Here is a 14,013-nt window from a genome sequence, read left to right as displayed (position 1 = left end):
GCCTCATAGACTATGCACTGGCCTTCTTGGATGGAGATTCTGCCACTCTACACATGGCAGCTTTGGGAAGTTGGTAGTTTTATGGACCTACATATCATGAACATTCAGATATAACCATCTAAACGGGAGCTGGCTGATTTCTTTACTCATTCACCAGCGAGCATTTATTAAACAGCTGTTTTGTGCCAGGCATTAGGCAGGCCCTGGGGACATAGAGACAGGGAGGACCAACCCCTGCCCTTGAGCAACTCACACTCTAGTGGGAGGGACGGTGAAGTTTTACAGCATAGCAGGAGAAGAGGTGGCATAAGTGGGACCACAGACCTGAGAACCCTTAGCTGTCTTGGGGAATTAGCCAAAGGGCAAAAAGGAGGCTGGCCATTCCTGATGGCAGAGCAGGGTTGAGATAGAAGTGGGCCCTGGAAGGGCCTGGGGAGTTGAGAAGTTGGTGTCTGCTGCAACGTGGAAGTGACTGCAGATGAGGCTAGGCTGGGGTCAAGTTTTGAAGGATCTTGTATGCCACATTGAGTTCAGACTTCATCCTGTAGGCCAGAAGGAGAAATTTGGGGGTGAAGAAGGGAGGAAGTGTAGAAGCTTGAGGGAGAGGCTTTGTTCATGTATTTGTTGGGGTTGACAGAGATCGAGCAAGTTTAAGAGGAGTCAGAGGAGATGGAGAGATTGAAGATAGAGGGGCAGAATCTAGCACACACAGAAAGGCTGCGTGCCCATGTGGTGAGGTTAAGAATAAAGGGAGAGGACTTCCCTGGTGGCACAGTGGTTAAGAATCCGCCTGCCAATGCAGGGGACACGGAATCGAGCCCTGGTCCAGGAAGATCCCACATGCCGTGGAGCAACTAAGCCCATGCGCCACAACTACTGAGCCTGCGCTCTAGAGCCCGTGAGCCACAACTGCTGAAGCCTGCATGCCACAACTACTGAAGCCCCCATGCCTAGAGCCAGTGCTCCGCAACAAGAGAAGCCACAGCAATGAGAAGCCCGTGCACAGCAACGATGGAAGCCCGTGCACAGCAACGAAGACCTAACATAGCTAAAAAAAAAAAAAAAAAAAAAAAAGAATAGAGGGAGAAGGAGTTCCCTGGTGGCCTAGTGGTTAGGATTCCAGGCTTTCACTGCCGTGGCCCGGGTTCAATCCCTGGTTGGGGAACTGAGATCCCACAAACCACGTGGCACAGCCCCCCCCCCAAAAAAAATGGAGGGAGAGAAGGGATTTGCTCCTGATGGGCCCTGTTTTCTCTGTGAAGTAGGAAGCAAGGTTATCTGGGCGTCCTCCCTGATTCCTCCCCCTTTCATCCTCCACAGTCACACAGTCACCAGGTCCTGTCGCTCCTTCCTATGTGGCGTTTCTACTTCTCTCCAACCCTAGTGTCATCAGCATCTTTTGCCGAGATTATGGGAACAGCTTCCTAACTGGTGCCCTGCCTCCAGTCTTGCCCCTTTCTGATCACCTTTCTACACTAGAGTCAAGATGCTATTCCTAGAACAAAGTCTTTTCTTGTCACTCTTGACTTAAAGCCCTTGACTTAAAATCCTCACGTTGCCCTCAGGGTAGAGTGCTGACCCTGCAGCCGAGCATCAAGGGCCCCTTGTTCTCTGGCCTCCACCCATTTTCCCAGCCTCGTCTCTTGCCGCTTCCATCCTCATACTGTGCTCCAGCCACTCTGAACAATCTCAGCAATGAAAATAAGAACTAAGCTTTATTGAGGGTTTCCTATATGTTAGGCAGTTTGTTGACCCTTATGAGCGTCATAATACCTCATAATACCTTATGAGGTATTATTATCCCCTCTTCTCAGGTAAGAGAACTGAAGCCTGGAGAGGTTAAGCAATTTGCGTAAGGTCACACAGCCGGGAGGTGGAAGATCATCCAACTCCAGTGTGTGTTCCTAACCATTACGACACACTGCGTTCCACTCGCAATTCTTTAAATATACCTTACACTCGCACGCTTCTGAGCCTCCGCATATTTTATTCCCTCTACCTGGAGTACAGCTTCCTCACCTCTTCACCTGGCTAGCTGCAGGTGCCTTTCAGCCTGGATGGCATCTCCTCTGGAAATTTTCCATAACAGCCCACACCCCAACTAAGGCTGGGTTAGGTGTCCCTCGCTCACATTCCCAAAGTATCCTGTGCTTGCCCCATCCTAGCGCTTACCACACTATTGGACTTAAAATGGTTTATTTACAGGTCTCTATGCCACCCCCAAACTGCATACCCCTTGAGCGAAGGAACTGTTTTTTTCTCACAATTATCCCTAGAGGCCAAACCCAAGGATGGGACACACTTGTCTCTCAGTATTTGTTGACTTTCACGTTGAATGGAATTGCTGATAGTAAGGTTGGCAGTGGGGCAGAGGGACTCCTAGTCACATCTGAGACAATTTACTGAGGATTTACGTACAATGTGACAGGCACTGGAAACTGAAAGATGGGATGGCAGGAGGCAGCAGCCAGGGATGCAGGCTGTCCAAGAGAAGATGTCAGGGTGGAGAGGCATCAGGGAAGAAAGCCTTTTGAGCAGGAGGGATGGTCAGTGATGTTAGTTGTTGCAGCAACAGAACAAGTAAACAAAGGACTAAGATGTCCTCATTGACCTGGACAATTAGGAGGTTATCAGAGACATGGCTGAATGTGCAAGCAAGTGAAGGGGGAGTGCAGAGAAGCAGAATTGCAGTGGGTTGAGGAGAGACTGGTCCGTGGAGGATCAGAAAAGAGTGTGTAGACTGTTTTTAAGAAGCTTTTCTATCAAGGGCAAAAACCAGAGAGGTGAGTGCAGGGGGACAAGAGGGTGAGGTAAGTGGTTTTTGTTTTCATTTTTGCTGATTTTTGTTTTAGGATAGGCAAGAATTAAGTGAGTTAACAAGAAAAAATGCCTAATTAAAGAGAGCAGTTGAGGATCCAGGGGAAGAGGGAGTAGTGGATGGAGTGGGGGCTCTAAAGAGGCAGGATGGGTGAGTGTAGAGCTCTGGTAAAGGGGTAAAGAAGGAAAAGAGAAGGATGGGCATGGATACCATAACATGGGAAGAATGAAGAGACTGTGAGGACGTTTTTGCCTAATGGCCTATAACTTTTTTGTGAAGCCCAAGAGTAGATCTCCTGAGAACAGGTGGAAGAGGTGGGAGGGTAAGGAGCTTGGAATTATAGACTTCCCAGGCTATTCACAAAGTTTAGGCTGTGGACCATGAGTGTGGATGCTGGATTGGATGGAGGTCACCAGAGTCCAGATTTCGTGCCTCTCCTACAAGCCCCAGCAGACCCTGGGATTTACCCCCATGAGAGCACTTACACTCTTCAGTAAAATCATCTGGTTCCCTTTCTCTCTACCCCACCAGTTTGTAAGCACCTTTTTTTTTTAAACATCTTTATTGGAGTATAATTGCTTTACAATGGTGTGTTAGTTTCTGCTTTATAACAAAGTGAATCAGCTATACATATACATATGTTCCCATATCTCCTCCCTCTTGCGTTTCCCTCCCACCCTCCCTATCCCACCCCTCTAGGTGGACACAAAGCACCGAGCTGATCTCCCTGTGCTATGTGGCTGATTCCCACTAGCTATCTATTTTACGTTTGGTAGTGTATACATGTCCATGCCACTCTCTCACTTCATCCCTGCTTACCATTCCCCCTCCCTGTGTCCTCAAGTCCATTCTCTATGTATGTGTCATTATTCCTGTCCTGCCCCTGGGTTCTTCATAACCATTTTTTTCCTTTAGATTTCATATATATGTGTTAGCATATGGTATTTGTTTTTCTCTTTCTGACTTACTTCACTCTGTGTGACAGTCTCTAGGTCCATCCACCTCACTACAAATAACTCGTTTCTTTTTACAGCTGAGTATATATGTGCCACATCTTCTTTATTCTGTCATCTGTCGATGGACACTTAGGTTGCTTCCATGTCCTGGCTATTGTAAATAGAGCTGCAATGAACATTGTGCTACATGACTCTTTTTGAATTATGGTTTTTTCAGGGTTGTAAGCACCTTGAGGGCAAAAAATATGTTTGTTATATTGACCAATGCCAGTCCCAGTGCTTGGCTAGGAGTGGCACCCAGGACATCTGTTTAATTAATTACTGTGTGGGGTTAAGGAAATTAAAATGCTCATTATGAGCGCAGTGTGTTGGATGTCAATTTAAATAACACTTGTTGAATATCCATGATGTGCCAGGGACGATGCTGGCCAAAATTACGAAGATGGAACAGGTTGATGCTGAAATTGCCTAGCAGCTCATGGGTAAACAGGAGGACTTGGGTGCAAGAGGGTATGGCAAGTAAATCAGCACTGGGGCAAGGGAGACAGGGAAGGACAGGACGCCTGACCTCAGAGGAAAAGAAATGATTGAGAAACAGTATGAGGCCTTTATTATTTTTTATGAATTTATTTATTTTTGGCTGTGTTGAGTCTTTGTTGCTGTGCGCGGGCTTTCTCTAGTTGTGGCGAGCAGGGGCTACTCTTCGTTGAGGTGCACGGGCTTCTCATTGTGGTGGCTTCTCTTGTTGTAGAGCACGGACTCTAGGTGCGCGGGCTTCAGTAGTTGTGGCTCGAGGGCTCTAGAGCACAGGCTCAGTAGTTGTGGCGCACGGGCTTAGTTGCTCCGTGACACGTGGGATCTTCCCGGACCAGGGCTCGAATCCGTGTCCCCGGCATTGGTAGGCGGATTCTTAACCACTGCGCCACCAGGGAAGTCCCAGCGGTATGAGAACTTTAGAGAATGGTGTGTGAAGCATGGGGAAGCTGGCAGCCTCCCCTTAGTTCCTACTGGAAGCAGTGACATGGGGGGCTGGGTAGGGGGGACAGACTCATATTTAAGGTGCGGCACAACTTTGATGGAAGACGTTCTTCGGCCTGAATGAAGAAGGGTAATGGGGAACAACTGGAGAGTTTTAAGCTGGGAAATATGCACGATTTGCATTTTTTAAAGAATCTCACATCACTACCTGGAGAATATAGCCAATATTTTGTAAGAACTGTAAATGGAGTGTATCCTTTAAAAATCGTATAGAAAATAAAGCGCATTTTATTTTAATGATATAAAAAGAAGACTGTCGTATCACTGTGGAGATTAGGTTGGGGTAAACCCGAAGATCAGTTAGGAGGCTGTTGCAGCGATCCACGTGAGGGATGGGGGTAAACTACAACAGTGGCAGTGAAGATGAAGCTAAGTAGACTGATCTGAGGGAGATTTAGGTGGTGTAATTGGCAGAACCTGGCAGCAGATTGGATGAGGAGGGCAAGGGAGAGGAATACATCAACATAGCTCTTGAGTGACTAGGAGAGTGGCAACGTTGACTGAAATAGGACCAACATAGGGAAAGGAGCAGGGGTGAGGGCTTGATGAGTTCAGTTTGGGACTTATGGATTTGAAGAGTGTGTGAAACCTACCAAGGAAGATGTCTGTGGCCATTTAATCATATTCTCAGCCTGGGAGGGAGGTCCAGGCTGAAAATATGGATTTGGGAGTCATAAAGCCTACAAATGTAATATGAACTCTTGAAAGTGCTACGTTTCTCCCCTTTCCCAGTTTTCTTTCTTTAATTCTTTTTAAAACTGTACTTATTCGGTTTTAGGGTTTTTTTTTTTTCCCAATCATCATCAAATCTTATTTTGAAGAAAAGTTGAGATTAAAATAAATATGTGGCTGTAGTCTCTTGATTAAACATGGCCACGCCCCTGTATTTCCCCCTACCTCTCAAAACCTTGCTGACTTAACACTAAAGAAATATAAAAGGTATTAAGTTACAAAAGCTCAGAGAAGGAAGCAACAGCAGATGAAAGTCAACAGATATATGGAAGTAGAAGGCAGGTGGGGGGAGTGTTACCTGGCTTGAAACATCCTAAGAAGTTACAAACCAGCTGCCAACCAGGGGGGATTACCAACAAGAAGCAAATCAGCTCACCCAGTTTAATCTCCAAGACGCTTAATGCCTTGGAAGCATGAGTTACTCCAGAAGGTCAGCCATGAGGTACAGGGCTAAACATGGGGGCGTGGCTGGAGTCTGTGTGCAGAGCACTTTGCTGCGGCCCCAGAGCTCCGCTCTCAAAAGCCAAACGACGACTCTAAACTCTCCTGCTGCATAAGGAGGAACTCTGGAGGCCTCCATACTCAGGGACTTCAGGCAGGGTTTGAAGGGCAGGGATGAGATACAGGGTGGAAAACCGAGGGATGGAGGGAAGATTTACACACTACATGGTGGCAGCCCTCGTCCCTCCCCCACCCCACCCCCAGGATGCCAGCAGCCAGGCACTTAGCACCCCTACCCTCTCATCCTCCCTGGGAAAGTAGAAAACTCTTCTCCAGAGGCCCTGAGAACCCCAGGTGGGGAAAAAAGAAAAACAAAAAACCTCCACTGACTGACATTTGTGAGTTTCTCAATGAAAAGTCTAGTTGTTGCCTGTTAAAGAAATTTTCAAAAACTGAAGGACACAGCATGGAAGGCTTAGTATAATAACTGAAAAAGACCTGCACCAAGGCATATCATCATACAATTTCAGAAAAGGTTTTCAAAGCATCAAGAGTGAATAAACAAGCCACAGACAAAGGCACAGAAATCAGAATGATGTCAGATTTCTCAACAGCAACCCTGGGATGCTCAATCGAGGGAAGCTTGTTCTAACCTGGAATTACACACCCAACCAATCTGACATGAGGTCAGAATACTTTCAGATTTTCAAGGACACAGAAAAAAATTCATTTCTTAGGAAGCTACTGGAGAACGTGCTTCAACAAAATGAGAGAGTAAACCAAGGAAGACGAGGTGGATCCAAGAAATAGGGCAACAGCTAAGACAGGCAAAAGGAAATCCCAGGACAACATTTGTACGCCAAGCTTAGCAAGCAGCCAGTCCAAACTGGAGCAGAAAGATAGAGGTCCTTGGGACAGAGTTCTCCAGGGAGAAGATGGGACTGATCAGTTAGGGGTTGAACATTCAGAAAGATCATTGCTATGTGTTTGGAATATTTGGAAGAAAACAGCTCTAGTACTTAGAAAATTAAACAATTGAAAAAAGAAACAATTATTAACTCCAGGTAAAACCAACTTGTAAGAGAAGGAAAATGTAATAGTAGTTTACAGCTTGAATGAACAGTGTTTATTTACTTGGTCAATAATGTAAACACTAACTATTGATTTAACTATAAATTGTGGAAAACTATATTGTGAGAATGAGGGGAGAAAAATGGGGGTTAGAGGGTGCAAGAGAGCTAATTCCTCAGAATTAGAAATAAACAGTGCCTAAAATTGACAAATCAAATAATAGTAACGTATTAGTTTGCTAGGGCTGCCATGACAAAGTGGCACAGACCAGATGGCTTAAACAACAGAAATTTATTATCTCACCATTCTGTACCTCTGATAAATGTGTCCAAGATCAAGGTGTCACAGGATTGGTTTCTTCTGAGGCCTCTCTCCTTTGCTTGCAGATGGCTGCCTTCTGGTGTCTTCAGATGGCCTTCCCTCTTTATGTGTCTGTGTCCTAATCTCCATTTATAAGGATACCAGTTATGTTGGATTAGGGCCCACCCTGATGACTTCATTTTAACTTAATTACCTCTTTAAAGACCCTATCTCTAAATAGAGTCACATTCTGAGGCCCTGGGGATTAGGGCTTGAACATATGGATTTGTTGAATTCAGCCCATAGCAAGTAGTATAAACTCATTATTTGGACAAATAGAAGTAACACCAGAAGAAATAGCCAAAAGAGTTGAAAGTGGTTGCCTCTGGAGTGAGACTGGAGGATGGAAAAGGGGGAAGCAGACACTATTACTCTTTTACTTTGTCAGGTGGGCAGTGGGGCCTTGAACCCAGCCTGACTCTAAATCTCATGTTCTTCCCCACTACTACGAGATTTGGAGCTCCTCCAGGCCAGGGCAGTGCGGTGCGCCTCTTCACACCTCCCTCAGCACCTTGCACAGTGCTTTACTACATATGTATGACTTACAGCTGTATCACTATGACTTTAAAGCTGCCATTTGTCAGTTTTCTTTTCTTGTTTAAAAAAAAATGCTGATGGGGAAGACAGATCCAAGGAAACCTCGAGGGGCCATAATATGGAGCATCCAGCTGAAAGTTTCCCACCCTTGGTGTTCTAGAATCGTTGGGTGCATCTCTGATAGCACTTTGAGTTTTGATCCTAGAAACGGTCCATCCACGGCAGGGGAGGGGCACAGGCTGCTTTCCTGCTGTTGGTGGTGTATCAACCCCTCCTTCCTGGGGTCTAGAACAGCCACTCATCCCCATTTTCTTGAGTCCAGTTTGGCTGTTAAAAGTGGCCATGGCCCCTGTAAGTTATTCTCAGACTTAGGGCTGTAACGTCATTCACAATGATTGATACCTGATCCCATGAGGGGTTTTGGTCATTTTTATGTTTCGGTTGATCCACAGTTATTCACCTGGCTGTTAAGGCTGACAGGACATTGTAGTTGGCTCCATCCCTGAGGCTATGTGGATGCCCTTCCCAGGAGCACATACCCGGTGTCCTCTGGGGAGCAGTGGAGGTTGGTGTGTATGTCTGTCTGTCTTAGCATGCCTCAATTGCTTCCTGATAAAATTCTGAGAGTTGGGCCCCATCAGTATCTCAAATACATGTGAGGAAACGTTAATTTAGAATCAATTTTAAGATGTTTCAGACTGTAAAGTCCTTTTAACTATATCTCTGGTGAAGATGTAGAAGCACTTTATGGGACTGTAAATTTCATGTTGAACAGTCTTCGTGAAATACACATCTCCCCTACACACAAGCTGTTTTCTCCATATCAATTATGGCCCTGCAAATAATGTTTCACAAATATTCCGTAAAGCACAGAAAACCCCATGATAATGCGAAATATGACTTTCACTTGTCTGTTAGACAAAAGAATCACACATGCCTCTCTCCCATCAACACTAACATTTGTTATGGATAATAACACTTTCAATCACAACTATTTTTGGAAAGCTGGTTTATTTTAAACCTTCCCTCCCCCACTGAAAACACTCTCCCAAGGACACAGACTCCTACAAACCACAGCCCATTAATTTAACTATGGAATGAGAACTTTTTCTTCCCACTTTGTTTAAAAGTTGTTTTTAAGAGTTATTCTAAAGGCCACAGGTACAAGATTAAGGAGCATTTTACCTTGGCTGATTGGCGTAAGAGGGGCCTGGGTCTCTAAAGGCCCAGTCTCTGATGTTGTGTGAGGTGAGGACTGAGAGAGGCCATGGTTTTAGGCAGCATCTGCATATCACCTGGAGCCTGTGGTCCTTTTAGTTGTGGGCACCAGCAGAGAAGCCAAAGAGCTAAAGATTTATATTGTATATTCTTAATTCCATGACAACACAGCTGGATCCTCCCTGTTCAAGTAGCAGATGACCAGCCCTAGAGGTGTATTTTGAACATCACTACATCCATGAGGGTGACAGAGGCTCACCCTGCCTCCAGATGATTGCTGGAAAAGCAAAACTCACAGGGTAACTACAGGCCTTGCATGGTTCTGAATACTTTGGTAACCTGTCTGTTTTCCCTCCTCTGTAGCCAACTTGAGGACTCACTGATCATGACTTCTGTAAAGCAGCAGGCAGCAATTAGCCGGCTCTTGAGTTTTTTACAGGATTGGGACAATGCTGGCAAAGTCGCAAAGAGTCACATCCTCAACAATTTCATTGAAACCAACCAAGGCAAGACTGCCCCTGAGCTGGAACAGGAGTTTTCCCAGGGAGCCAGCTTGTTCCTGGTCCGCTTGACCACCTGGCTTAGACTCACGTATCCTTTGCTGAACAGGAAAACAAATAGGCAACCTTCAAAAGAGAAAAGGAACAAAGATAGTCGAGGGAGCTCTTCTCCTGATTCTCTCTCAGATTTTAGAACAGGACATCTGTGATCAAAATACCATCCCTGAAGTCAAGAACTCCCTCAACATCCTGTCTTCCCAATCTATAAATATATCCTCATTCTCACTGCTAACCTCTCTTGCTCCCATCAGAGCTGAAGTGGGTGTTCCTTGTCTAGGACTAATACTCTGTGTTGCGCTTGAATCCCCTCCCATCTCCCCAAGGACTTTATTCGTTCTCTCCTACAGCCTACACTTTGGCCTCATTACTAGCTTTTTCATCAGCATGTATGTATGCTCAAATCTCTTCCACCTTAAAATTTTAATTCAGTCCTTGTCTGGAACCTATATTCCACCTTGCTTCTGCCCTTCGTGCGGAAGCCTGTTGAAAAGGCTGTTGACCTTCCCCGCCTCCCTTTCTCCTACACCCACTGCAGCCTGACTTCTGTCCCCTCCACTCCACTGACGCAGGTCTTGCCAAGGTTACCAATGCTTTTCTAATTGTGAAGCCCAGTGACCACATCCTCAGACCTTATACAGGACCTCTCAGTGGCATTTGTCAGCCAACCATTCCCACTTCTCAAAACATTCTTCCCTGAAACTAATGTAATGTTTATGTCAATTTTACCTCAATAAAAAAAAGAGAGAGAGAAGGAAAGCAAAAAGAAGCACATATAGACCATATCACCACACACACACACACACACTCACACACACACACACTCTCACACACTTCCTGTGGTTTCTGATAGCAGCTCTCTTGGTTTTCTCCTTTCTTTCTGTCCATCCTACTCCTCTTCAGCCATGCCTTAAATGTTGGTGTTTGCCAGACTCCAGCCACAGCCCTCTTTTCTGCTTGCTCTCAGCTTCTCCCTAAGTGATCTAGCCACTGTCAGGATGTCAACACCACCTCAGTTTGAGGACTCTCAGATGTGTACCCTGCCCACATTTCTCTGGAATCTGAGTTCCATACCTGTTAACCCAGCTGCCACCTCCACTTGTCTCCCACAGACTCTCACGTTTCTGGCTTGGGAAACTAGGCGAATGGGACATCATTACGTGGGAAGAGAATACAAGGAAAGGAGTGAGTCTGGGGGTAGATAAGTTTGATTTGGGACATGTTGTGTTTGAGATGCCTGTGCTCAGGAGCCCCAGAAGCAGACTTGGGGCTGAAGACAGATTTGGTCCCCATGATGGTGATAGTTTGAGTCGTGGGTGGATTTCAGGATATTCCTGCTCCATATGCCCGTAGCACTCCATGGATTCATCTCAGACCCTTATGTATTTTTCTCGTTGTCTGAACCCTCTCCCCTTCCCTAAACCTCCTCTTTATTTAACTAATTTCTACTCCATTATTCAGGTCTCAATCCAAGCATCACTTTCTCAGGAAGCCCTTTTCAGAGCCCCAGACTAGTTTAGGTTCCCCTGTTAAATATACTCATGGCACTTCCTCTGTTTTAATAGTCATAACATCTTGTTATTACCTGCTTAATATCTCTCTTCCCCCACTGGACTGTAAGCTCTACAAGGGCAGGAATTACACCTGTTCTACTCCTCTCTGTATTTCTAACACCTAACACGTGCCTGGCACATAATGGGTACTTCATACATGTTTGTTGAACAAGGGAATGAATGAACCAGAGACTCTGAAGCTAAGCAGAACGAAAGGCTTAGGTAAACACAGCTCTCTCTTCTTATAGTTAATCATTGATAAAATTATTAATTAGACTCAGGCCTTGGACACAGTCTGATGGGAATCCACTGAATACATCTCTACATTAACCCCAATATTCTTAGACATTAGTGTGCATAAAAGAGGTTTAAAATGCAGATAACCAGCCTGCCTCCCCACCCCACCACCAGGTTTTGATTTAGTAGATTAAGGGTGGGTCCCTGGACTCTTTTATTTTTCTTTTCTTTTTTTTAAATTAATTTATTTATTTTATTGTTTTTTTATTGGAATAAAATTGCTTTACAATGTTGTGTTAGTTTCTGCTGAACAATGAAGTGAATCAGCTATATGTATAGCTATATCCCCTCTCTCTTGGACCTCCCTCCCAAGCCCCCCCCATCCCACCCATCTAGGTCATCACAGAGCACTGAGCTGAGCTCCCTGTGCTGTACAGCAGGTTCCCACTAGCTATCTGGGCTTTTGTTTGTTTTGTTTTGGCTGCATTGGGTCTTCGTTGCTGCGCACGGGCTTTCTCTAGTTGCGGCGAGCAGGGCTACTCTTCATTGCGGTGTGCAGACTTCTTGCGGTGGCTTCTCCTGCTGCGGAGCACAGGCTCTAGGCGTGCGGGCTCAGTAGTTGCGGCACGCAGGCTCAGTAGTTGTGGCTCATAGGCTCTAGAGTGCAGGCTCAGTAATTGTGGCACACTGGCTTAGTTGCTCCACAGCATGTGGGATCTTCTCAGACCAGGGCTCGAACCCATGTCCCATGCATTGGCAGGCGGATTCTTAACCACTGTGCCACCAGGGAAGCCCTAGCTATCTGTTTTACACATGGTAGTGTATTGATGTCAAACCTAATCTTCCTATTCGTCCCACCCTCCCCTCCCACCTCTGTGTCCGCATATCCGTTCTCTATATCTATGTCTCTCCTCCTGCCCTACAAATAGGTTCATCTGTACCATTTTTCCAAATTCCACATATATGCGTTAATATACGGTATTTGTTTTTCTCTTTCTGACTTACTTCACTCTGTATGACAGACTCTAGGTCCATCCACATCTCTACAAATGACCCAATCTTGTTCCTTTTTATGGCTGAGTAATATTCCATTGTATATATGTACCACATCTTCTTTATCCATTCATCTATCATTGGACACTTAGGTTGTTTCCATGTCCTGGCTATTGTAAATAGTGCTGCAATGAACATTGGGGTACATGTGTCCTTTTGAATTATGGTTTTCTCAGGGTATATATACACCCAGTAGTGGGATTGCTGGATCATATGGTAGTTCTATTTTTAGTTTTTTAAGGAACGTCCATACTGTTCTCCATAGTGGCTGTATCAATATAGATTCCCACCAACAGTGCAAAAGGATTCCCTTTTCTCCACACCCTCTCCAGCATTTATTGTTTGTAGATTTTGATGATGGCCATTCTGACCAGTGTGAGGTGATACCTCATTGTAGTTTTGATTTGCATTTCTCTAATAATTAGTGATGTTGAGTATCTTTTCATGTGCCTCTTGGCCATCTGTATGTCAGGACTCTTTAGTTTTCAAAAGAGCCCTGGGTTGACTCTGATGCCAGTGGTCTACAAATGGTGCTTTGAAAAACATCAGGATCTACAATCTGGCTTTGTCCCCGTAACTCATGACGCTAACCTCACCAAAATGTTGTCACTAACTTGACAACATTTTCCACTCAACCAAAGGGTGATGTGAGTGAGGCAGTGTCAGATCCTAGCTTTATTTAAAACTTAGATATTTTATTCATCATGTATTTTTATATATTTTTTTCTTTTTTTAATAATGCAGGAAATATTATTTAGTTACTGAGTTTTTTGTTTTGTTTTGTTTTGTTTTTTTGGGTATGCGGGCCTCTCACTGTTGTGACCTCTCCCGTTGCAGAGCACAGGCTCCGGATGCGCAGGCTCAGTGGCCATGGCTCACGGGCCCAGCCTCTCTGTGGCATGTGGGATCTTCCCAGACCAGGGCACAAACCCGTGTCCCCTGCGTCGGCAGGCGGACTCTCAACCACCTCACCACCAAGGAAGCCCAGTTACTGAGATTTTGATGCCCCCTTTAATTTCATACCTGAGGGAATTCCCTGACAGTCCAGTGGTTAGGACTCCTCGCTTTCACTGCCAAGGACCCGGGTTCAATCCCAGGTCAGGGAACTGAGATCCCACAAGCTACGCAACCAAAAAAAAAAAAATTTCATACCTGAAACAAGTGAGTCACTCGCCTCACACCCTAGTCCCAGCCCTGCTTGACCACTGCCCTTTCTAAAGCTCTCCTCTCTGGACTTTCCTGGTGGTCCATTGGTTGAGACTCCACACTTCCAATGCAGGGGGCCCAGGTTTGACCCCTGGTCTGGGAACTAGATCCTGTATCCATGCTGCAACTAAGAGTCCGCCTGCCACAACCAAGAAGTCCACACGCCACAACTAAAAAGATCCCACGTGCAGCAACTAAAGATCCCACACGCCGCAACAAAGATCCCATGTGCCGCA

General features: G+C 45.5%; 1 protein-coding gene across 2 annotated transcripts in view; it reads left to right on the top strand.

Annotated features, from left to right (window-relative positions):
* ARMH1 (armadillo like helical domain containing 1) overlaps window positions 1-14,013 on the top strand; it is a 32,090-nt gene that overhangs the window by 5,192 nt on the left and 12,885 nt on the right. For both annotated transcript variants that reach the window (XM_081226337.1, XM_081226338.1), the window contains exons 2-3: window positions 8,406-8,518; window positions 9,535-9,762. In XM_081226337.1, coding sequence (XP_081082463.1) covers window positions 9,557-9,762 — 206 coding nt within the window. In that variant the 5' untranslated portion in view covers window positions 8,406-8,518; window positions 9,535-9,556. The remainder of the gene's footprint in view (window positions 1-8,405; window positions 8,519-9,534; window positions 9,763-14,013) is intronic.

Source organism: Mesoplodon bidens (genome assembly GCF_964165515.1).
Source record: "Mesoplodon bidens genome assembly, chromosome: 2".
NCBI lineage: Eukaryota > Metazoa > Chordata > Mammalia > Artiodactyla > Ziphiidae > Mesoplodon > Mesoplodon bidens.
Note: the sequence above shows the minus strand (reverse complement) of the source record. Positions and strands in the feature narration are given on the sequence as shown.